This window comes from Plectropomus leopardus, chromosome 21, assembly GCF_026936395.1.
Source record: "Plectropomus leopardus strain MGB_pleo_1.0 chromosome 21, ASM2693639v1, whole genome shotgun sequence".
Taxonomy (NCBI): domain Eukaryota; kingdom Metazoa; phylum Chordata; class Actinopteri; order Perciformes; family Serranidae; genus Plectropomus; species Plectropomus leopardus.
The window spans coordinates 4,941,319-4,965,787 of NC_142196.1; the positions used below are offsets into that span (position 1 = coordinate 4,941,319).

The 24,469-nt window shown below is 38.7% G+C and overlaps 1 protein-coding gene across 6 annotated transcripts in view; it reads left to right on the plus strand.

Annotated features, from left to right (window-relative positions):
* Positions 1–24,469, plus strand: part of slc12a7b (solute carrier family 12 member 7b) — a 75,177-nt gene that overhangs the window by 3,072 nt on the left and 47,636 nt on the right. The window contains exon 1 of one of the 6 annotated variants that reach the window (XM_042510184.2): positions 15,885–16,263. The exons of 4 other annotated variants lie outside the window; for them this stretch is intronic. In XM_042510184.2, coding sequence (XP_042366118.1) covers positions 16,146–16,263 — 118 coding nt within the window. In that variant the 5' untranslated portion in view covers positions 15,885–16,145. Of the gene's footprint in view, positions 1–15,884; positions 16,264–24,469 lie in introns of those variants that run through there. One more of the 6 variants, XM_088072180.1, reaches the window with a different exon arrangement.

Here is a 24,469-nt window from a genome sequence, read left to right on the forward strand (position 1 = left end):
AACACCTTCTGATATGTGTTCAATAAAGCGTACATTATCTGTGTTGATTTAGAACAAACTGACACCAAAACTTATTACCATTACATTATTCTTTATTAAATACAAATTGAAACTAAAATAAATTTAAAGTGCAGAAAAGTGCAGATTTTTGCCTGAGCTGAACTTAACAAAAGTCATAAACCTTTATGCAAGATTTGTCTACCTGCATTTGTGTGTGATCCACAGCTTTAGTGTTAGCAACAGGTTGCAAAACATCTGTGTGGTGTCACATCAAATAGTTGCATAGGTTGGCCGTATTGTTGCAGTGTCTTAACACTGACTCACAAGGCTCATACATGATGTAACCACTATCTACTTTGTGTATCCAAACGCCTCTGAACAACAACAAACACACCCGGTGGCACTTACACTGCCCCCATTGGAGCCAGCCGTCATTACAACGGAAATAATTGATTTCAGGATTTTATGAACTGATACTGAATTGGCAAAAAACATATTGCAATGCATGCTGAATGGGTTTCTTTACCCAGCCCTAATATATACAGTGTTTACACTTGAATTGTAATTCACATTCATTTTTTTTATCATTTCTTTTTTTATTACAACATAAACATGTAACTGAAGTCAACTGATTGCTGGGTGTAATTCACATCAATTTTGAAGATATTTTTCAGCAACTTGCTGATGCATGATTTATCATTTCAATACTACATATAATTTTATGACATTTCTATTTATGTATTTATTTTTTACATTTTGTCTTACAAAGTTAGGAAATCAAAGTTTTAATCATGTCTGTTGTAGCCTTGCACATAAAAGTTTCATGCCAGTCACTTAAACATGCATTTACCATGCACTGGCTAGGGATACATGATAATATCAGCAAGTCATCCGGATGGGCAGATTTTGGCTTTAAAATGAAATATTGGAATCAGCCAACATGTTTATTTCTGCTGATATCACAAACTAATTTTTTTAATCAACAAAGTGAACAGGTATTTTTTTATTTGCAGGATAAATTAATATTGAAAAGCATTGTATTTTATGTCTCCATCTGCTGGTGGGCCATCACAATAAGAGTATGCATAATATGATGTTAATTCCACTGCAGAGGAGACTTGAAGGTCACTAAAATGACTAATTAACTGGCGATTCGTTTCAGTTGTTTTAAATCTGCATAGTGGATATCAGCTAAAAACCCATTATCGTGCATCCCCAGCACCGGCCAATAACCGAAACACAAGTAATGGTGTCAGAGAAAGCCAGTTTGGTGGATCCCCTCTGGTGTCTGTAGTGCGGGGGCTTATCTTGGCCTTTGCCTTGCTTTTCTTTTTCACCCAGACATTGACAGAGTATATTGTGTGATCAGCAAACATTATAATCTCTGGCGTGTTTGTTACATGTCTCTGAAGAAGATTGTATTTCCTCTGTGGACACATACTCAACTGGGGGCTGGCACAGTGAAAGAATGCGGCTCTGTGGTATGATTAGGATTATGATGTTTCTATCATTTGTGCGTGTCTGTTAACAGTTAAGATGTTCAAAGTTCATTCAACCCTGCGGGGAAATTTGTCCTTTTTTATTAACCCAACCCAATGTAGGGACAGAAGACATCCATGTCCTTAAAAGATCAGAATTAGCTCTTTTGGTGGTTTATTTCACTGGACCTTGAATATCTGTGAGGCTTTTTAAAGACTGAACTAGAAAATGCAAGAAGCTATCCTCTGCTTTTAATATCTTTCACTGCTGGATAAATGAAGAAAAATTTGGCTGTTGGACAGTGAATTTGATACTCACCAGATAGATTTAGGGTGGAGGATTGTTGTCGTTACTGGAAATGCAGGTGTAAAAAAAAAACTGGAATAATTTAAACTGGACATTAGGAGTCATCCATCAGTTAATATTTTGATATTGACCATTTGTTTTGTGAGATATTCCTGGATTTTAATTTTCAAATTCTTTCCGCTCCCGCTGTCAGTGCACTGCAATCAATACATGACTGATAGCCATGGATGCCTGCTTTTTTTGCTATAATCTATTTACTGATAGGCTCCTGGATGAATCTGCTAAATTACATTCTTGAATGATGAAGCTGATAGCCATAGCAGATAATGAGTTTAGATAATGGATGGCTGGGCATTTTCCCTCTCAGATGCACAACCTTGTAATGTTTGCAATGACACAGAGACGCATCATACCAGACGGCTGTTCTAAAAGATTCTTCCTTCATTTGTTTACTTTCTGGGACATGACTAGCCTGGCACCAGAAACTCTCAGTTCATTTTTTTACATTTCCACTCGGTGTCATCAGTGGGCACAGACAGCAATACCACTGGATGCAATTGGACCGAGCAGCAAAACCTGACCTTCAAAAATAGAACAACAAAATTTGTAACGTAGCGATGAGAGACAAATGCAAGTTGTAATGGTGCTTATTTCGTTCTCGAGCTGGAAAAATCTTTCTCACATTACAGCTAAACAGTACACTGAAATATGTTTCTGAGAACTTTTGTGAGGAAATAGGCAATTAAGTAACAGAATCTTGATTCATATTTTTGATCAGCACTGCCTAGTTTGACATTTTGATTTGAGTTTATCAGTCTTGTGCATTGTGCTGGACAGAGCGGAGACCAGTGATGCAATCATCGAATCAAACCTGCACCAGAATAGATAAATGGCTGTGATTGGCCTGCCGAGAATCTGGACAGGTGAGAATCTGTTTGAACGGGAAGGGGGACCAGATGCATCGGCCGCAGCCAATGAAACACAAGCTCACAGATTCGTCTAGTTCCTAGGCTAGGTCATGACAGCTTTTATCAGTTACATTGTTTCATATGAAGCACCTGAAGGTTACCAGACTAAGTGTTGCCGGTTATCTAAAACATTCCTAAAGAAGGTTTTCTTGATATTCTTCGGTCACTGACAGTTTAGGGGTTTTTTTTACTGTGCGTGTATATTTTAGTTTTTCTCCACTTGCTGTGGAGGAGGGATTAGTGTTATTTGATCAAATGCAATATTGATATATTTGAAAGTCTAGCTGGACTGAAAAACTGTTTCGCTCTCGTCATTGAGGTTGCACAACAAATGTTAAGGGGGAGATTAAGAAACACGTTGTGAAGAGGAAGTGTGGTTATGAAGAAGTGGAAATAATAGAAGAGAAGGTACAGTTTTTTGAATGATGGTGGCGACTTTGCCCTCCTTTTAAAACCTTACAGGCGATTTGTGTGCTTTATGCTTGTTCCTTGTTCAGTCTGTGTGAAACAATCTGAGACTAACGCAAGTAGAGGAAATATGTGAAAATGACTCTTGTAGGCTAAAGGAATGAAGCGTATTTTCCGTACACATTCTAAGAATTTAGTTTATGTGTGTAAACAGTTATGCACTGTAAACACTGTTTTACAAAAAGATATGATGAATATATTAATAGTTAATGGCATGAAGATGTTCCAGGGTACAACAGATGATGCACCCTGCTGCTTGCTTTAGATACGTAGGATGAGTAAGATTACATTCGGATTTATGAGGGATTAAGCAGGCAATGAATGATAAATGATGTCCTGCAGGGATAAAAGTCTCAAAAGGTGTCAGAATTAAGCGGCTGTCAGTCTGTCTCTCTGACAGTTCACACACTGGCAGATCTTTGGGGTTGGGAAACTCTATTCAGGTTTGTTGCAGAACAGTAGCACTTTACGCTTTGTACTCATACTACCTGTTGCAGCTGAGGCACTTTGGCAATAATGTGTGCCTCCTCTGCTCAGTGCTATTGCAGCTGCATTATCTATAATCTTCATCTTTTAAGATTTTCTGTCTTTTGATAGGGAGATTCTTTGTAGAGAATCAGAGAGGGAAATATGTATACAGTTAGGCAGCTGTTTAAATAATTATGTCTTTAGATATCTTAATTACAATGCCAGACCCAGAAAGACTTTTTACTGACACTCAACAGCTGAACAATGTATTCTGTGGCTTTGGAGAAGCTTAGTCAAGTCTAAGAAAATAACCCTGATGATGCAAAGGTTTATTTTGGCTTGAGCTTGAAGACTGCACAATTTAAATAGCCTGCGTTTCAAGCTCGGGATGTAGAGTTTTAAAGATTTCTGTTTGTCAGGCACGAAGAGTCATGAAAAGAAGCTATTAAATGTAGCAAGTGTTTCTGGGGGTTAAACCATATCAGGGACCACAAGTCTGCTTTGATTTTGACTTTTTTTTTCTTTTCTTTTTTTTCTTGCAAGCCTCCCAAGTTAATCAAAGTGTAAATGCCCAAGTGCCCAAGTACTGGGATCTCTGATGAATTACTCATAGGGGTGGGAGTAAAATCAATACAGCATAGTATTGCAGTGCTTTTGTGTGGCAGTATTGTATTGTTTCGAAGGCACCAAGTGTAATTATGAGTTATTATATATAATTTTATAAGTCATTCATATCTGTATTTATTGGCTCTGATCAACATTGATGGCTACACAACACCCTGGTGAACTAATTTATTTTAGTTCCATAACTGGTGAGATGTAACAACGTGCCACCACTAATAACCGTCCATCTCCACCTCAAATCAGGGCTTAAACATCAATCCAGATTAGTCTGCACCAAGTTTCAAAGAAAGATTAAATAATAGAAAAACAAGTAGCCCCTGTAAAGTTTTCACAGACCTCTGTTCATGCTGCTCTATACTGTTAAATCTGGAGGCTGTGTTGGCAATAATAACTTAGTTTTGACTGCATTTTGGGTGTAGAACAGAAAGAGAGGGGGAGTTTTTTCAGTTGGGAACAGAGTTGCAAACTAAATACAGTATAGATATGGTTAGTGATTCAAGGTGGCGGCAATATAAATGGGTCCAGTTTAGTAAATGAATGCAAGTCTTCAGTATACTCTCACCACAGAGCATTATGTTTGCATGCATGTGTGTGCATTCACGTTTAAAAAAGCATGCACCTCAGGCTATCATGTGCTGCCCTTTGCTTTATTTGGAGCCCAGCAGTCAGCACATGGACACCAACTGGGCCCTGCCTTCCTCTATATCTGCTCCTACTCCTGTGTGGCCTCTGAGTCCGCTGCCTGCCCTGCCAATCCCGCGTGGGATGTTTGTTCCAGTTGCTCTTTATTTACACGCAACACTCAGGACAAGGGGTGTGTCCCTCGCTGGTCAGACAGAAGGGTTTTCAGAGAACTTCACCCCCCTTTTGGGAAAAGCACAAAGTTTAGCCCAATCCTGGAAATGGTCCTTTCATCAAGGGCATTAAACCAGTGTAACGGCATACTTAAAATTGTACGTTCAACCTATCTGATGTGAAAAAACATGACAGTTTCAGCTGTAAATGCACTTTTACACGATCCTGACGCAATGGCGTGCAGCAACACATCTTTCTTGTCTTGAAGTTGTTGATCCGCTACACAATCCTGCATTTTCGACATAGCAGTGGAAAATCTTCATCAAGCTGTATGTGTGATCCTTAAAACCCCCTGCTTTGTCATATAACTTATTAGTTGTGTTCAGTACATAAGAAGATTGATGTGTGGATCTATAATTACTTAATATTAATATTTTTCATTGGGCTTTTTGTGCATGCAAGTCATAAAACCTTTGACAATTTTTACAGTTTTTATTTTTTTTTTTCACATTTATTACATCTGAACTGATGAACATTCTATTCAAGTACCACATATCAATATCCAACGTCAATGACAATTGCTGAATCAACTAGTTGAGAGCTGTGCTGTGTCTATATTGTCAGCTCCTGTACTGGCCCTTCACAGAATGTTTTGTGCAGCTATAAGTGCTTTTAAAAATAACCCTGTGTTGTCCTTGGAACTCATGACAAGCGACACAATGCATCTGAGATCCAGGGGAGGTCTTATTCTGTTTCTCACAGAGCTTTACTGTGCTGCCTCTATACTTGTTTTCCTACACCTGGCAGAAATTTCATTTGACACAGTAACACAAGTTAAATGTCGTGGCAGCCATGTGTTGAAGGTCAGCGGAAAGCTTTGAAATATCAATAAATTGATTAATAGTATTTTATTTATTTATTTTTTTTACATTAAAAGAACAGTCATGTTCGGATGCTTTAGATATTAGCAAATTAGGCATTTGATTGAACTCGGCTAATATCTAACATTAAAGGTCTCAAATTAGGATTAAGACCAAAAACACTTTATTTTGGAACATTCCTAAATATTATTGTGCACAATATCTGCTAATCAATACACTGGACTTACTGTGTATGAGACCGCTACTGTAGTCCACCTTGAAATCCTGCTCTTATCTCTTCTCATGCTCTCTACATAAAAGTGGAGCTAGTGTTTATTTCATACACACAACCTGTGTGGTCAGATTGATAACAGTAACAATGTTCCAGCAGCTGAAAGCAGCTGCTACTGAATAGATACTGAACAGACATCGTGGGAAAAACTACTTGACATGTTTTTCCTCTGGAGGTTCTCTGCATTTGCTGTTGGTCGTCATGGGGTTTTCCAGCTCTTGGCCAGCAGTTTATGTACGGCTAAGTAAGGCATTTACACTGAGTCATTTTAGCCTTATTTGCCTTTGCTAGTGCAATAAATACTGATGTAGGACAAAATAAAGTCGATTGAGGCCTTCGGGGTGCAAAATCTACCTTTGAAATTACATCAGGAGCTGGAAAAGAATTCTCGTGCTGACTCCTATCAACAAATATGGACACATACACATGAACTATGTAATTATTTACAAGTGAATTAACATAGAGTTGAATATACACCTTTCCATCACTGTTTCAACAAAGAAAAAACATGAATTTATGTTTAATTTCTTAATGGTGCTGATGTTTATGTTATTGTGTCCACCCTATAAAAGACAGCTAGGTACAGTAGCGTTGTGGCGTTGGGTGCATATCAGATGTCACAAATGTGTAGGGAGACGTGTGAGTATCATGTTCTGCCAGACTCTGAATGAGGAGCCTAAGGATAACCTTCTTAACCTCTCCCCTGTCACAAGCAGCGTAAATGACTGCAGTCGGGTCAAAAGCCAGAGATGAAACTGATACAGTGGAAGCATCAGTCATTTCCAGCATCTCTCATGACTTGGACTGAGACGTCTACCCAAAAAGGAACTGAGACAGAAAAACAGTTGACTTGAGCCAACTTCTGTTTTTGCTGTACTTACTTGTATTAATATCCAGCTACCTGACATATCAAGAGAGATAAAAGACAGAGCTGGAATGGGATCATATTCCAGTATTATGCCTGACTTGATTTTCAAGCTCATCTTGGTGTTTTGATACCAGGTTTCCACAGTATTTTCCTCATTGGCGTAGCTTTATTCCATGTGATTGTTTATTTATTTTAGATTGAATTGTCCGTTCTACTGTGAACTTTGTCAGCAGTCTGTGTCATTTAGTGAAAACCAAAAAGTGAATTTCCACATAAAAACAGCTTACAGCTGCAATTTAGAGTGTAAATAAAACATCTGTGGTTTTCTTTGTTTGCTAAGTGAGACAACAATTTTTGTAAATGGTCCAATGCTGAGTGAGAATGCTACAGCTTGAAGCTGCGAAACAGGCTGCAATATAACGTTAATGCGTAATTATGTACCAGCAAATAAGTTAAAACAAAGTGCTGATTTGTTCTATAGACAGGCTCAGATTGTTGTTCTAAGCATCTGACAACATTATGTAGAGTATCTATACAGAGATAGATCTTTTTAAGAACTTTTTGTTAAACCACCCCCTGCTGAAAAAAACAGCTAAAAACCAAATCAAGGGCCAATCACACCGAGATGCTTAGAATAACAATCAGAATCCTTGTCGTTAGCAAAAACAAGCACTTTTAGTGGATGTAAATTGCCTTGTGTGGTTACATTGCAGTGTGTTTCCGACTGCCAGCTGTAGTGCTGTTCTTAATACTGGACTGGTATCCGAGATTGTTGTCTCAATTTATACACTTGGACACAAAAAAATGATAAAATAGGGACCAGGTTAAAATAGCAGTTAACCTTTAAAAAAGTTCTTGGAGTCAATGTAAGTTTCACTTATAATGTAGCCTAAGCACTAAGCATATTATCTATTTGCAAGTACCTCTAAACTGGAAATGGAATCGTAGTTTGAGAATGACCACCTTTGCCATCAAAAGACAGAAAAGTGTCACCTGAGCCTGTTGTGTGAAATACAGTTTAATGGATGACTGGCAGGGAAGTGTGCTGTTACCTGAGATGGTTGAGGTGTGGCTGTCCATGTGTGTAGTATAGTCATTACACACTTCATGTTTCCCTTACATCATTTACCTTTCCTTTGCTAATTTACTGTGCTTTACCATGACTTTGAAGAGCTGATTGTCATCAGTGGCATTTTCATAGGATTTATTTCCTACTGCAGACACCCTACTAAGGTCTCCTTTATAGATTAATAAAAAAAAAAAGTCATGGAAATGTTTAAGAAAGAAAAGTAAAAGGTTCACTCACCATTTTACAGTCAGACATTCGGAAAATGTGACTGAATATGATAGCTGGCAGTGTTTCCTTTAGTTTTACTTGAGTCAGCGCTTGTAAAATAAAATAACCTTTCCATTTGCCAGTTTACATCTGATTATAGAGACTAACACTGCTAGGTGTTTTTGATTTGTTTGGTCTAGGTGTACAAATTATAAAACAAATAGTTTGTCCATATTTTGTTTTCCTTTCATTGCCATTTTCTAATGATGGTGATGTGACTGTCTGGTGTATTACCAGATGTGATCAACTGGGGGCAACAGAGTGTCACGATTAGTCTTCCACTGTCAGCTGCATGAAGAGAGGAGACCAGTTAAATTCAGAGGCGGTTCCCAGACACAGTCAGAGATGAGCTATGGTCATTGTGTGACTTTTTATTTAGTCAGCTTGAACTGCTGACGGTTACAGGCGTGGTGCATAAGGGTCAGGCCTATCCACTGTGTGACAATTTCAACATTCAAACAACAGTGTTATCTAATTTACACATACTGTAAGTTCCATTTAGATGGCTTGTGTAAACACACATTCTCACAACTGTACACTACCTGCCCCGCTCCGAAAGGCATGAGCTGAGGCAAACAAGCCTCTGTGAAAGAGAGAGTAAGAAGACCCAGAAAAGAGATGTAAAATTTAGTCTAAACCATATTTATTATGGAATATTGGTTTTCATTTATCAATTGGCAAGAAAAATAACTCCAGTGAGATGCCCTCATTGCTGCATCTGTGCTGGATTTGTAAGTTATGTTGGCTAATTTTCTGCTATAGCAATTTAAAGTATAGTATATTAAGGGTTTTCTTTTGTCTACCCCCTGGTCTCATTAAAAAATCATGCCATGCAGTTGTAAGAGCAGGCGGAAGTAATATAGAGAAGGGAAGATGCCATGTGACAAAGGCACTGACTCAAACTCACATGACATGATAATGAAATTATGTTCTGACTTTTTAGCCACTGTGATTTCCTTCAGATTTGTGCAATAAATATCGTGTTTAACACCGTTTTACGAGGTGTTATTAGGTATAATGACGTTCACAGGGAAGCTGTCCTTCCTCTTGCTGCCTCCAGAGGGCACTATCACTTACTGGTGGGGATTTAGTGTATCACTTATAAGCTCTTGAGCAGGGCAGCTCTGTATAGTTTTGCTGCTGTATTGATGGTCTGAATTTTAGCATTGCCCTAGTCCCATAGAACAATATGTACTTACTTTAAACATTTAATCAGTATTTATTTATATTTGCAATAAAAATGTAAATTAATAACTGACAAAATTAATGAAACTGATTTTAAACATAGAATGTAACATAGTATCCTGTGTTTTGTAAATTCACAAATCTTTAACAGCAATAAAAGACATTATAAGTGTAGATTGTTGTCAGTCACTTGCAGAGTAACTACAGGTTATATCACAGGTTTCCTTTGTGTTTACATTTTGACCATGTGATGTGATTTCAGATTACATAAATTGAAATCAGACAATTCTTTTTTCATTTTTGGGCCTCTCAGTGTCTTTTCATAGTCTATTGCATCACAAAGCATCAAAACCATGACATTGAAAAGAAGCAATAAAATGAAACGTAGACTCAGATTTGTGGTCATTAAAGAGGATACAAATCAGGGAGTTTGGAGGCTAAACAACAGGTGGAATTATCTGTGTTTTGGTCAGAAAGAAAGAAGGTTTTGGCCATGAAAAAAAAGTGCTGAGCTCATCTCCACACGCTGATTTGTGTCCTTGGGCTGTACTTGGCATATCTGTTGCAGACCCAGTCTCCTCTCACCATCCCCTGGAGAATCAATCGATAGATCTATTTAAAGATTAGAAATCTGAGCCTATACAGAAAAAGTTCAGCTCAGTTGAACTGTTGTTATTTTCTGAGCAGGTACATTTATCGTTGTCTGAAGAGACAGTCCAAACCATAGACTCTACAGTATGTGACTGCCTAATCAAGCTGTTTAAGCTGTTTTGCTGCTAGACAGAATGCTATTAGACAGTACTTTTTTCTCACTGTGTTGTTGTTTTGTTTTGGGGTTTTTTTTCTGAATTATTAGCCATGTTTAAAATGCTTTAATAATGCCATGTACTATGGAAGTAAAACGTTCAAAAGGGGTTTCTGTAAATGTGGATTTTTTTAAGCCATAGCCTGTAGCATTGTGTCAAATGTGTGACGCATGTGGTACTATTCTTTCATTTTCTTTGAAGAGCCTTGGTTTAAAATATTATACTTCTTCGGCAGGTTAGTGGTGTGTGCATGTAAGTGCATGCATATGTGCTGAAAAATCCCTGATGTTGCATTCTGAACACACTTACACTCTAGACACTGATAAGTTTGTTAATTTTTCTCCTCAGCATGGAGGTAAAATTCAAATAGGTTTGATGGACACTTAATTAAGTTCACATTTCTGAAAGCTATAGATATACATAACCTCATAACCCTAAAATAGTCTGACACATTTTATTAGTTAGTTAGTTAATTAGTTAGTCTGACTAACCACACACACTCAAGACTTAGTGGTGTATTTTAGTATTTAAATATAGCTGAGAACAGTATAAACATTAAGTGTGTACAGGCTGATTTACTAATTTCTCTTTTGTGGTTTATAGTGCTGTTTATCTTGTTTTGGTGGATTAGATGATCATGGATACATCCCTCACTGACATAGGCTGCTGAATGTTAAAAAGATAATGGGCATAGTCACTGTGTCGTCACCCATTGAAGTGCGTTGCCTTCTTGGATTTTTGGAGCCAGTAGTGAATAATTTGGAAGAAAGGCTGGTGCAGGGAAGGAGCGAGAGATGGGTCTGACTAATTAGCTGAGTTGATGTCTTGCAGAAACCCTTTCACTCAAAGCAACATAATTATGCATAATGCATAATTAGAAGCATTACTAGAATTCTAAAGAGTGATTCATTTTAAAATCCCCCCCCGGTACACTTGTTGTGGAGCTAGCTGTGGAGACCTAAATGTTTTTTTTAGACCAGGTTGTAAACGTGTTGATTTCTGCTGTTAAGTTAGGAGTGTATGGTGATTGACTCGCTTGTGGAGCCAGCCTCAAGTGGCCATTCGAGGTAATGCAGTTTTTGGCACTTGCAATGGGTTCATTTTTCAGCTCCAGAGGTTGATCCCTAGTATAGACACAATGGAAACAGTACAATATTGTAGAAAGGTGATGTGATTAAAAAATCTCCCACATTTAGGCCTTGTCTAAGACTAAGACAGTCTAAGTCTAAGACAGTGTCTCTGGAGAGATTTCTGTTTTGAGTACTTTGTATTTTGATTATTTCCCCCACCTTTTGGGGCCACAGATGAGTCTATAATCAAGTTATGTAATAAATACCCTTGTGTTTCTGTGTTTTCAGACTGTGCTTTGGCTGCGAGATATTGTATCAAGCATAACATTGTTAAAAACTGTCTGAGAAAAGCTTATGTCACAACATTTTAGCCTAGTTTTCAGTCTTCACTGTGGATTGTTGTGAAGTCTGTCATAAAAGGGACATTGTCCTCTCGGCCTGGATGTGCTGATTGTCCCTGAGAAGCAGTCTGACTGTCTGGCTACTTAATCAGCGAATGCCAGTTACATCACTGCTCATCCGCTGAGCAGGGAGTAGATAAGTGCTCTCTTTGTTACCTTAGCAGCACCATAGTACACTGAGTTGTCAGATCATGGTATTGATTAATGTGCTTCTTTCACCCACACACAGAAACATTCCCTATGATACGAGGATTGGTAGCTGCTTCAGACAGAATATAAGCTGCCACAGGGGTTATTCAATAAACATCTGATTTGCCTCTAGCATCAAGGCAGTCCCATTTGCGCAACCAGACCCACTTACTGGAATGATCATGTTTCATTGAAACCTAACAAGTCATGTCCAGAGCAGGAAGTCTGAGTAAAATATTTCTAAAATACCTGACAGGATGCAGAGTTTCCCACAGAATACAAATCTATATGTGGCTACAGGAATAGGGGGGTCCACAGAGTTTTGACACTGTGTCCCCTCTATAAATTTGAACATTTATGGGGGTCTTTGAACTAATCTCGGGCAGATCTCTTCATGAGTTCTTTTATCCCTTAGCAGCAGTTTGATGAGTTTGAGTCACGGGGTAGAAAATTGATCTGTTGATCCAGTCAAAGCTGAACAGTTCGATGGATGACAGGAGCAGCTGCTGCTGAAGTAAACTTAAAGAAACAGTGCAAGAAACAGTTAAGTTTGACTTTCACTGCTCCTGGTGTTCTGCTGCTCTGTCTGTGCCCAGAGTATGATCTTGGCTGTGAATGTGTGATGCATACAAACTTTCCAATAGCACTCATGGTTCAGCAGCTCCAAAAATATAAAATCAAAATGTATTGGCAAATGTTTTAATCATGGTTGGCCGTCACAAATAAATGAATGTGTAGGAAACTTTAGGATAACTGAAGCTTTACTAATGGAGCAATTATGGTACTTGACAACAAAAATGTGCTAGAAAATGGACTACTTCACATTTCTCATATAGCGAAATACAGATTTCAGATGAGCCCCTGAAATCCCGCAAAATGTACCCATCTGTTTTTAGTTTGAAATGATACTTGTTTTTAGACTAGTGTTGTATAAAAAATGATATACTTTACTTTGTGATATTATGTTTTGTCATACTGTATTGATACTCAAAAATACTGTATTTTCTCTTTTTATTTGTAAACTTTTGCGTACTGCGGTTTGTTATTTATGACAGTTTTCCTAAAATTAGATTTTAAATAAACACAAAACATCACCTTGCTTACAGTATTGGAAATTTACAGTGTATCGCAATATACTCAGTTGTAACCAATTTATCATGATATGTGATGATAATAATATGATGTGAAACAAAGCTCTATTTAAGTCAAATGGAATAAGTTAAGTAGAGGTTTACAGGTGGATAATATTTATCAGGGTAGTGTATCAGAAAATAACTATAAATTTGCTAAAGGATGACAAATTCATTGACTGTACTCAAACAGTTTATGAAAAACACTTGCAACCAAACAGTTGCTTGGATGAAATGTTTAGATAAGTGATACTTTTGGCAAATTCATTTTATAGCAATGTATCTGAGAGCAAGTATTTATATGTAAGTGGGCTGTTTTGGCAGATAGGGATAAATAAATACCAAATTGCGGTAAGGAGGTGAAACTTTAGACTAGAGGCACAAATGTAAACTGTTATGGAACAACAAATCATTATAATTAGTCCACTCTGGTAAAGCCTGTTTAAGGGAATTATAGCAATCTAACTAAGCCAGTGCCTGATATATATTTATTTAAATATTTCAAAGTTCCATCAAGCTGTTTCTTTAGTGTGAATCTGGATACTTCTATAGGGTAGCAAACAAACTCTCAACCACAGTATAAGACCAGATGGAATTTTCCCACTCTGGCTCAGACGTCGGAAATGAGCTCTGTGCCTTGCATAAGTTGCATTCAGTGCTTTAAAAAAAAAAAAGAGGCAATGCTTTCCTGTAAGTTGGTCACTCTGCTAGCCCATCTCTGTCTCATAGATTCTCTTGCCTTTTGCTCCACCTCCTCCCTTTCCTATTTCCTGTGGCCCCCACCCTTCCTCTAGCTAGTATTGATCTTGTATGTCGTCATGTTGGGGAACTGCAGGGGGAGAGGGTAACTTGTTCTGGGCGGGTCTCCAGATGTTAAGCAACAAAATAAGGCTCTAAGACTAAAGCATTATAAAGAATTGGTCATCTGCATTCACTGCTGCAGTTTTCTTTTAGCATTTTCCATCACACAGGGCTGTATGTGAATTGCAATAAGATGTAGTACCTTAGAATCACTTTAGTGCACTCCTTACCTTTAGGGAATAACTCACTGCTTTTGTTTTGTCATGAGATCAGCTGATGGACTGAATATGAGCAGCTGCACACTGCTGTTGCTGAATGATGGTGATACACAGCTTGATGAAACAGAATATAGTTGTATGGTAGAAAAGTGAATAACCCCCCCTCCCCCCCATAAAATCTATGATTAGTTGTTTAGGTCTATGACTGTTGTGATGTCTTCTTTCTTGTGCAGGTAACCTTCCTTTTTACATTGCCACGGCTTCTGGTGATGAATAATGCTCCTGGTTCCACTCTAATGTGTTGCCGAATTATTTTTGCAACAACGGCAAATATATGTTGGGTTATACTTATGTTACTTTCATTCATTCCACCTTGCTGTCAGTCCAAGCAAAGAAATCTGTGGTTGTACTTGCTGGTCAGCAGATGTCCTGTTCATTTTTATGTTTTTTGTGTGTGTGTCCCCTTTTTTTAATACTATTCCCCTCTCTAAATTGTGATGTGAATGCACTGCAGGCAGAAGTCTTCATTAGTTCTTTTTTCTCCTCAGGAGCAGTTTCTGAAGTTTGACTTGTGGGGTGGATAATCTAAATGTTGATCTGGTCAGAGCTGACCTGATCATATGGATAGATGAGAGGAGCAGCTGCTGTAGAAGCGAGTAAATGAAAACTGTTTGACCCAGTGCAATTACGATTAAGTTTCACCTTCAGTGTGCTTGATGCTCGACTGCTCCGTTTGTGCCCAGAGTAAACTCTGTGCTCCAGGAGTGTGGTGCAATGTATAACCAAATATATATTCCAATAGTGCTCCTAATGACAGTCTAGCTCCAAAAATATATAAACAATACGTGGTGGCAGATGTTTTGATCGTGGCAGCTGCCACAAATAAACAAATGTGTGGGAAACCCTGGACTGAGATTAATTAACCCTCAGGTTGCTCTTAAGAGATAAGAGCAGCATGAAGTTGACACTCTATGCCTCCCTCAGTTACCAATCTCTGTTCCTTTGTATTTACGTGTATTTTCACAGTAACATACAGTAAACTCACAACTAAAGTACGTGTAATGTATGTGCATGCATGTGTGCTATCTGTCTACAGGGGTGTGTAAAGATGGTCAGTATACGTCTTTAAATCAGCCCTGCATACTTCTGACTCTGCACATGGGGTCAAATAACACTGGATAGGAAGTGAGGAAATATATATGAGTCCTCTTGTGTGTGTGTGTGTGTGTGTGTGTGTGTGTGTGTGTGTGTGTGTGTGTGCGTGCGTGCGTGCGTGCGTGCGTGCGTGCGTGCGTGCGTGCGTGCGTGCGTGCGTGCGCGTGCGTGCGTGTGCAGACTTTCCTTACTGGAGCAGATCTGGACTTCCTTTTCTCTTTGAACAAAAGCAGACATTGCCGGCTTTTGTTGTGCGCGAGACAGAGCGACATTCCTGGGCAGAGGATCTGCCCTCAGGCACAGTTAAAGCTATATGTGTGCTCTCATACACTTATAAGCTCAAATGCAGGTCATGTTTTTTTGCTAGTGTGTGTGTTTGTGGGTACTGCCCCCATTGGGCGGGGCAGTCGCACGCTTCCTTATTTGGATAGTCGGTGCGAGGGGGGGTCAGGGTCACATGTGTGTACAGCAGAATCCTAGCGATAGGAAGAAAAACTCAGAAGAAAGAGCCGACGTCTGCCCAGGAGAGGAAAGTACACAGGGGCAGTAAGTCTGGATGAAAAAACAAATAACTGGGAAGGAGAGCAAGACAGAAGACAAAAGTGACAGCTGTTGGACGGAGTAAGAGAGGAGCAGCAGAGCAGAGAGGGAGGGAGAGGGAGGAGAAAGGAGAAAGAGATAAGAGTGTGGCAAGCAGCATATTGAGAGGAAGCACATGGTGTAAAAATGCCCACCAACTTCACTGTGGTCCCAGTGAAGGACAACAGTAGGAAGGCAAAAGAGGGGGATGATGAAGATGTGGATGACAACAATGTGGTGAAAGAGGAAGAGGAAGACCCCACAGGTGAGATCTGGTGTTTGTTTGTTTTTTTTAGATCCGTCAGGTGGATCATTAACATATATGAGACGTGTAAAACTAATATACAGATCTCTAATGTGCAGTGACTAGTCTTTCACCTTTTTAAAGCTCAAACACTTTTCTGTTACAGTGAAGGAGAAGCATTTCTGGAAAGTTCTAGACTTTGCTTACAGCATCCAGTGCAAGCCGTTAATTTGGCATTATTGCAAGGGTTTCTAAGTTTTTCAGAAAAACTTTATGGGCTGTGTAGGCGGATAATGTGAGGGAAGTCGGTGTTTTTTAGGGAAGGCTTGTTCATTTTCCAGCAACATTGCGAGATGAGGGTTTCCCTCACACGCCACTGCCACTCAGGGGAGTTTGATATGGATTTGTATTTCATACCAGTGTTTCGCCTTTGGCCTGAATCTCTTTCCTATTTCCCCTTATTTGAGCCTTTCCATTTAAAAAAAAAAAAAAAAAAAAAAATCTTTTTTTTTGCCTTTTTTTCTCAACAACCATTTATTTGAACCTATTCTGCTCTATTTGTTATATTCCTTATTATTTGGAGATACTGCCAGGTTTTGTAGTGTTGTGGCTACAAACACAGGACCAACACAGATGCTCTAATTGGGACACCCATGACTTTTGCATTTCCTAACATCTCTCTGTGTTGATTTTCATTGACATGCAACCTCCGACATGACGCACCCTCTGAAGACCTTTCAGTGAACTTAAGAGTGCAACAAACAACAGAATAATGGAACTTTTACACAATGCCGTGGCTCAGTCATGATGGATATTCCCATGTGGACCAAGACAAAATATTCAGCACATCTGTCCCACTTTTGAATTAGAAAGCCCAGACTGCACTTTGTGAAGCCTGGTGTATAACCTGTATTATTGACAGTTGGTCAAGAACAACCTTTGTTCACTTGGTAACAGTTGGCTTAACTTTGCCCCACTAATCTAAAAACCTCATTCCTGATATCCTGAATCCATCTTTCAGCAGTCATTATATGTGGACATCAGTGTACCCTAACAGATTTGGTGTTGGAACAAAATGTTCTCTCTTTTCTGTCTTTTGCCAACACGATCAACCTGTCTGAAGGCGTCACGCCAGCCAGCAATTTAAAACTGTATTCTTTTTGCAAAATATTCAGCATGAGGAGGTCATGGAGTGTGTATTTAACAAACTCCCCTCTACAAGTCTTTGCCAGCCTGTTGTTTGTGAACTTGCTGCTTTTACAGCACTTCACACAGAGCTGAGCGAATCAGTTCCCAGTATTTAATTTCGGCTGTGGAGCCGCAATTACGGCTGCATGCTGGGTGAGATTTTACAGACTGTGGGAGAGAGAATGGCATTTTATCATGATGGTTATGCAGGATATCATACTGCAGCATGCTTTGGTTTCCTCTGTGCGTGTTTGTACACATGCAGCCATTTGTCTCTGACAACAACAGAGTCTGTTTTAAGGACAATTTTTTGTAAACATGGCTCTGCAGGTCATCTACAGTGGATTTAAGCCTACATTAACCACACAGAACAGAGGACTCGAACTGTACAATTGTTACGTAATCTGTCTGATTTGGTGGGAACTTGATGTCTTCAATATGTTGAAATGGTACTGGCTCGGCTGGGAGGACTGGGAATGGTTGATGGGTTATTAGGGAGGGTCCTTGATAGCATGCATGTTGTTGGCTTCTGAGCATGTTGTGTGGAAATGGGTGAGTCAAATAGCAGTCACTGTTATTGATTATTCTGCTGGCTTGCTTCCTGTTGGCTGAGTGGGGGGAGGTGAGACCCCACCCCCATGCTGTAATGTAATGTACTCCAGTTCTTCTCGTCCACTCTGGTCCCCTCTTTTTCCTACCCCTCCCTTTATTATGGTTCTAGGTTATCTTTCTGCTCCCATTGCTTATTTCCCTTCCAACACATGTTTGTGTCCTTGCTGACTCTGCATCTCATAAACTCAAAATCTTGAGGCCTAGCATTACTTCTGAGACATTTATTTAATATCCGGGTGAAATGAAAGCTTAGAGCAAATCATTTCAAACCTCTAATCCCTTTTGGGTGTTTTTGTGTCAACATTTTTGTATGTATTCTCACACAATAAACCCTTTCCACCAACATGGAGGGGTTACTATTCCAGTATGTGCAACAAATTTTGAACCGTTTTGAGCATCTTGCCCAAAAAAATGTAGTCTGGAACCTGAAAAGTTGGCTTTCAAGTTGAACCAAAAATTTGCAGCTTTTTCTCCGCCTGAAGTGTACACTGTGATGACATAAGTAGGTGTATCATCTTCTTACAGATAAGGAAGACACGATTGAATCTTACACCAAATTGTCTTTTATGCCTTCTTCTTATTAATGTTGATCCGTGCTTGTTTTTTGGAAATATACAAATTTATTTTGCTAATAACAATTAGTAAAGTAATCTGCCCCTTTTGCTACTACAGCATACTCCTGTTGTGCATTGTCCAGCATCCTCTATTAATGACACATCCTTGATTACAATAGCACTGCTCAAAACTGCTGGAAAAATGGGCAGGTTTGCTAGATAGCGACAAGAATCCAAAAATCATGAACGCTGGAAAAGGGTTTGACCATTTGCCAGTCTTCTAACAAGAAATAAATTAAAGCTTAGTCTTCTACATAAGTAAAACAGCAGCTGTTTTTCTCCCTCTATGTCAGCCACACAGATGCAAACTTAACTAAATATCACAAGCACAAGCGTCCTTTCCCGAACCTTAGCTGTTTTTATTTGCTGCCGCCTGCACTTTCCCTTTCCTTATACAATTTGCTTTCAAAAGACAAAGCTCCAGATTTTCAGACATCCATCAGCTGGTGAGGTGTTGACATTTAGTAAAAGTGTTTGTGGCGAGCCTGTCCTACTTTTTCCTCTTTAGAACAGCACAAGTTAGTTAAAAAAATCCTTCCACACCACTGAAATAGAATGTAACAAGTGTTTATACAGCAAAGCAATTCTGTACATTCCAATATGATGTCCTAGCCAATTCAGTTTCTTTCTGTCTTCTATGTTTATCACATTAAAACACAAAAATGTGCTTGACTTATACTTCATCTATGAATCACACTGTTAGTGCCAGTGTAGGTATCACTGAACTGAACTGTTTACTGCTGACTACTGTGACTAATCTGTGGTTCTCTAGAACTAACAACATTATGGTGATCTGTGTGTGTTGTTTCTTAGGTTCTGAGAATGACTTGGCTCACTCATTGACCCCTCATTATGTTCATTGATGATTCCACCGTAGATATTTTTTGGGAGTCAGTCCATAATTTACAGCTCCATAAAACTGTTTCTTTTTGCTTTTATAGCCTTTTATTCAGGCTTATCTTCAGTTATCAACTAGATACATACTTAATTATTAATTTGACATTTAATTTGTCATGGCAGTTCATTCACAGCTAACCACAAACAACATAAAAGCACATCCTAAATTATCCAAAGGAAAAAATCTTAAAGAAATTACCTTACTATGCTATATAAATACTAAAACATACTCACTTTTAAAAATATCCAATAAAAATAAAAAGTCTAAATCTAAAGCAACTATACCAGAAATGGTTTAGATTAATGAAATCCATAAGTGTTACATGTGTTTTATTTTCTCTGCTGCATGGGACACATTTTCAACAGAGCATGTTGTTGCAGAGGGGAGCGATCAGAATCTCCATGGGAGTGGGTGGGGTGTAATGGTGTGAGTGAGAGTGTACATAATGGTCAAAAAATCTGTGGGAGGTGACTTAGTCGGGTTTGAAGCAGAGGTGCTTTGCAAACTACCAGTATTAAACTCCTTAAGAGAAAGTGTAAGCCCTAACTTTGGCCACATTTATGCCTGAGTCTGTCAAACGTGCTCCACAGAGCAATGCACCAGGCTGCACTGCCACGCCTTGTGAATAAATGACAGAGTAGGGACTGTATGATGTGGAACTTATGGCTTCAGAAGGAACCGTAGTGTTTGTAGTGGTTGGTTATGGCCCAATAAATCTCTTGTTTGCAAAGCTAAATGCAAAACTGCAACAGTACAATGTAACCTTATTCGAGAGTTGTTTAAGCTGAAACTAAGCAGGTAAAGGCACCGAGTGCCTGCGGTGTTGCTGCCTCTGCCCGTCTGTCCGAGACATGTGTTTCCTGTTTGTTTCACAGGCAGGTCTGGTTCTGTTCAAAGCTGTTGTCTGTATGTGGCTGCCTGCATCTTTGTTTCTCTTTTTCTCCCTATTTGTCCACTCTCTGTGCTTTTCCATACTGCCAATATAGGTATTTACAAGCATCACAGGCAGTATGTTTTCAGTAAGCTGCCATACAATCATGGTCTGATCTGAGGTATAAAAAGAACTTACCCAATAATGATATTTAACGTCAACTTTATCACCCTCCTACCTTACCTTGATGGCTAAAATAAAGCAACAGTTTGCCAGAGGGGAACTTCTCAAAATCCCCCACGATTTTGAAAGGGATAATTTAGTGTGGGAACATAATGACCTGTGATCATGCCTCTATAAAAATCTCTTTGGGATTGTGGTTGTTTTGGGAAAGAAGCTCTGAGATAACCAGCAAAGTGCATCTAAACAAATACTGGTAACAGGTGAAAATTATGGTTGATTAAGACAGGTAAGGACATATATAATGATATGTAAGAGAAAAAGGTTATGTCTTTGATTTCTCTTAGAAGAAGAACTTCCTAAATGTAACGTTGGTTTCAGTCAGGTCTCATAATTAGATAGTTTGATGGTTCCTGGTTCTGGTCTTGTTTTATGCCCTTGTAGACCTCTAGGACTTGGAAACTCTGTTTTAGTTTATTTACACTGCAGCATGTGTCCAGGCTGATCCTAGGATGTTGCTCAACTCTCAGTGTGTGTGTTTGTGTTGGCTACATGTTATAGTTCTGCTTGTTCCATCTGCAATACAATCGGACATGGTTATTCAACTTTATTAGAGTCACCATATACGTGGGTAACGGAAACAATATTGAAAAAGATCTCCCACATAATTCTTTATTATTTGCTGTGTTGGCAGTTATTTAATTTAGTTACTTCTTGAATCTTGTAAGGCATCACTGATTACAGTAGTAGACTGTAGAAAAATAGAAAAAAAAAAATGAAAAATCACCTTTAGACTTTCAAAGAAAATCCACCAACAGCACTATAACCTCTTGTATGCAGTTAATTCACACATTCAAGTTAAATTTCAAATTTCCACTGTATAGATATATTAGTATAGGCTGCCCCTTGTCTTTGTGGTAAAGTATGCTGATGGGTGTGTGTTGTCGGTGAGTCAGAAAATAATGTGTAGCAGAGAAGGGAGATAAAATAGTTAGCTTAGGAATGAAGGGAGTGAGACAAGGACTGGGACATGACAGAATGCAATTTATACGCCCACAGAATATTTAGTCCAGCCCTGAAGAAAATGAACATGTGTGCCTGATACTCTGTGTGTGTGTGTGTGTGTGTGTGTGTGTGTGTGTGTGTGTGTGTGTGTGTGTGTGTGTGTGTGTGTGTGTGTGTGTGTGTGTGTTTAACAAGGGATAACAAAGGCAGTCACAGCATTAAGAGCCTCTGTAGCCTCAAGCATTTGTTAAACCAAAATGTAAACGTCTGAGATTTGGCTCAAAATTGGAGTTAAAGCTACAAAAATAGCACTAACACATGCCACAGTTTTGAGGCTTGTAAAGATAAAGACGTAAAAAAAAATAACAAACATATTTAAGGTGAGACTCTTTCCCCTCGGAGAAATAAATCCTCAACATGATGCATTCGTCTGTTTATTCAATTTTTTCCATATACATCTTGAGAGTTTGATCATGTTTAACTGGGACATTCAGGGCTCCAAACAATATGCCTAGTAACTGTCCACATGTCAAAATTGTGTGCCATTACAGAAATCCCTTTACAGAGACATTACTTCTGTCAGACCTTCACCTGGATTCATTCCGAGGTAAAAATGTAACAGTGTTCAACAGTTAAGCCATGTGAACATTTTAATTTCTACTGGTTGGGTGGTTTAGACACCCAGCCAATCAGACAGCCCTACATTCTCTAACTGCTGCTTCCTACTTCCTGTTCAGCGATCTCCTCACCACCAGGTCCCTGCTCTCAATATGGTGTCTCTGATAAGCACACATATTTTAGTGGCTGTGTCTTTTTTCTCTATATTGTGTCATGGCTGGCTGTAGTTAGTTTGAGGCCCTCATGTGGCTCTCATTCACATAGGTTCATAGATGGAACAACATTTAACTCCTCCAGTTCCTTTTCTTGTGACTGCTCACAAGCCTGATGAGATGTCTGTTACAGTAGACATTAGAGGTCGACCGATATTGTTTTCTAAGATTGATTATTAGCAGTTACTGAGGCCAATATTTGATACTGATATGCATTTAGAATAAAAATGAAAATCTTTTTTTCAATATTTAGAATTTGAAATATACCAAACTTTCAACATGAAATACAGGAAGTTCCCAGCAACTTTTTTTATGAAGTCAAGTAAAAATTAAAATAAAAACTGAGTAAATAAAAATGCCTCCCTGAGGTTTTACAAAATAAAATTTCCGGCATTGCTGACAATTTCTTTTTTTTTTTTTTTTTAACCTGTCCTGTTTGGCAGCTTAGGCATGCAGTATGAGAGGTCTGGATGCCTTGAGGTGCCATAACAGATTTGCTCTGCAAAGGACGAGTCTGATATACTTCTTCCTGTTGCAGTCTGCACTGAGATTTATTGGCAAGGCTACCGGACAGCACATCGTTAGAGTGGATAGGGAGAGAAAAAAGAGAGAGGTTGGGGGACACAGAGGGGAGGGGAAGACACAAGAGACAACAAAAACAATAGCAACAACAACAACAACGACAATGAAAACGATGACAACAATGCTAACTACAATAATGACAGCTGCAAGTATTAACAACAGTATTAACGGTGGAAGCAGGAAGAAAATGAGTAAGTAAAAAAGAGGAAAAGAAAAAATAAATAAATAAATAAGAAATTAGAGAAAAAAAATTAAAATTTAAAAAATAAATTAATAATTTCTTTGCACTTCTTAATTAATCAATTTTTATTGGGTATCATAAGAATTAAATGCTAATACAGATAATCTGCAAAATGCCAAATATTGGCCCCATTAATTGGCCAGGCTGATAATTGTTCAACCCCTAGTAGACATGGAGTGACTTTGCTGTTTCAATCATAAGCAAAGCAATAAAAATGATTGAAGTAGCTCTTTGGTTAAAGTCTGGTTAGAAACAAGCTTCATTTTAATTGCTATTAGATATCCCCTCCCTCGGATGTGGTTACCGTGAGCTTTTAGCAGTTTACCTCTCCACAGCTAAGTGCTGGGTCAATACCATTGATGTGCCTCCATTTCCATTGTCAAGTGTGAGGGCACACAAGTTTGTGCATCACAACACTCCCATATATTTACAGTGGTGGCTGTGGACATAAATAGCTGTTTAATGGTGGCATTAAGTGTTTTTGGTTTTTGTGGTACAATTTTCATCTGTTGTGAGAAAGACAGGAAGTCGTGAGCAAATTACCAGGAGACAATCGTTTGTGTACTAATTGTTTACCGGCCGCAGAGCTGGCGAGGAGCCAAGAATTTTGTCACATGAGAAACACAGGTTCTTATGTCTGACTGTGATTTGCAACATAGTTATGAGGCCAGGAAGCCAGATTCAAACTCTTCTCTATGCCAACTTTGGAGGGGCAGTTCTGTATCTGACATACTGGTCTCAACATCATCAGCTGGCTGAGCCTTGATGTTGATCGCAGTGTTGCCGACAGCTTCTAACAAATTAGAAATGTTCCACAAATTGCAAATTGAAAAGCTAGGGAAAATCTATATTTATAATTATCATAACTATGTATTAGAAATTATGTTACAGAATTATTGTTAATTTTAAGCAGTTTTTCAAATTTCTTTTTTCAACTTTTTTTTCTCTTTTCTTTTTTCCCCCTTAATTTTTAGGCAGATTTCTTCTACTTTTTAATGATTGCTTGGTAATTTTGGGATCATTTCTTCTCTTGTTGCTCATTGCCTTTTTCCCATGTTTTTGAAAGAAGTCAAGCTGATTTGCTCAGATTTTTAAATGCTTAAAGCAGGGTTTACTGTGATCCAAGATGAAATTCTAGAATTTAGTGTACAGCAGTTGCAAGTCATAGTCAAATTGTGATGAGGTTCGTATGTATGTGCACATAGT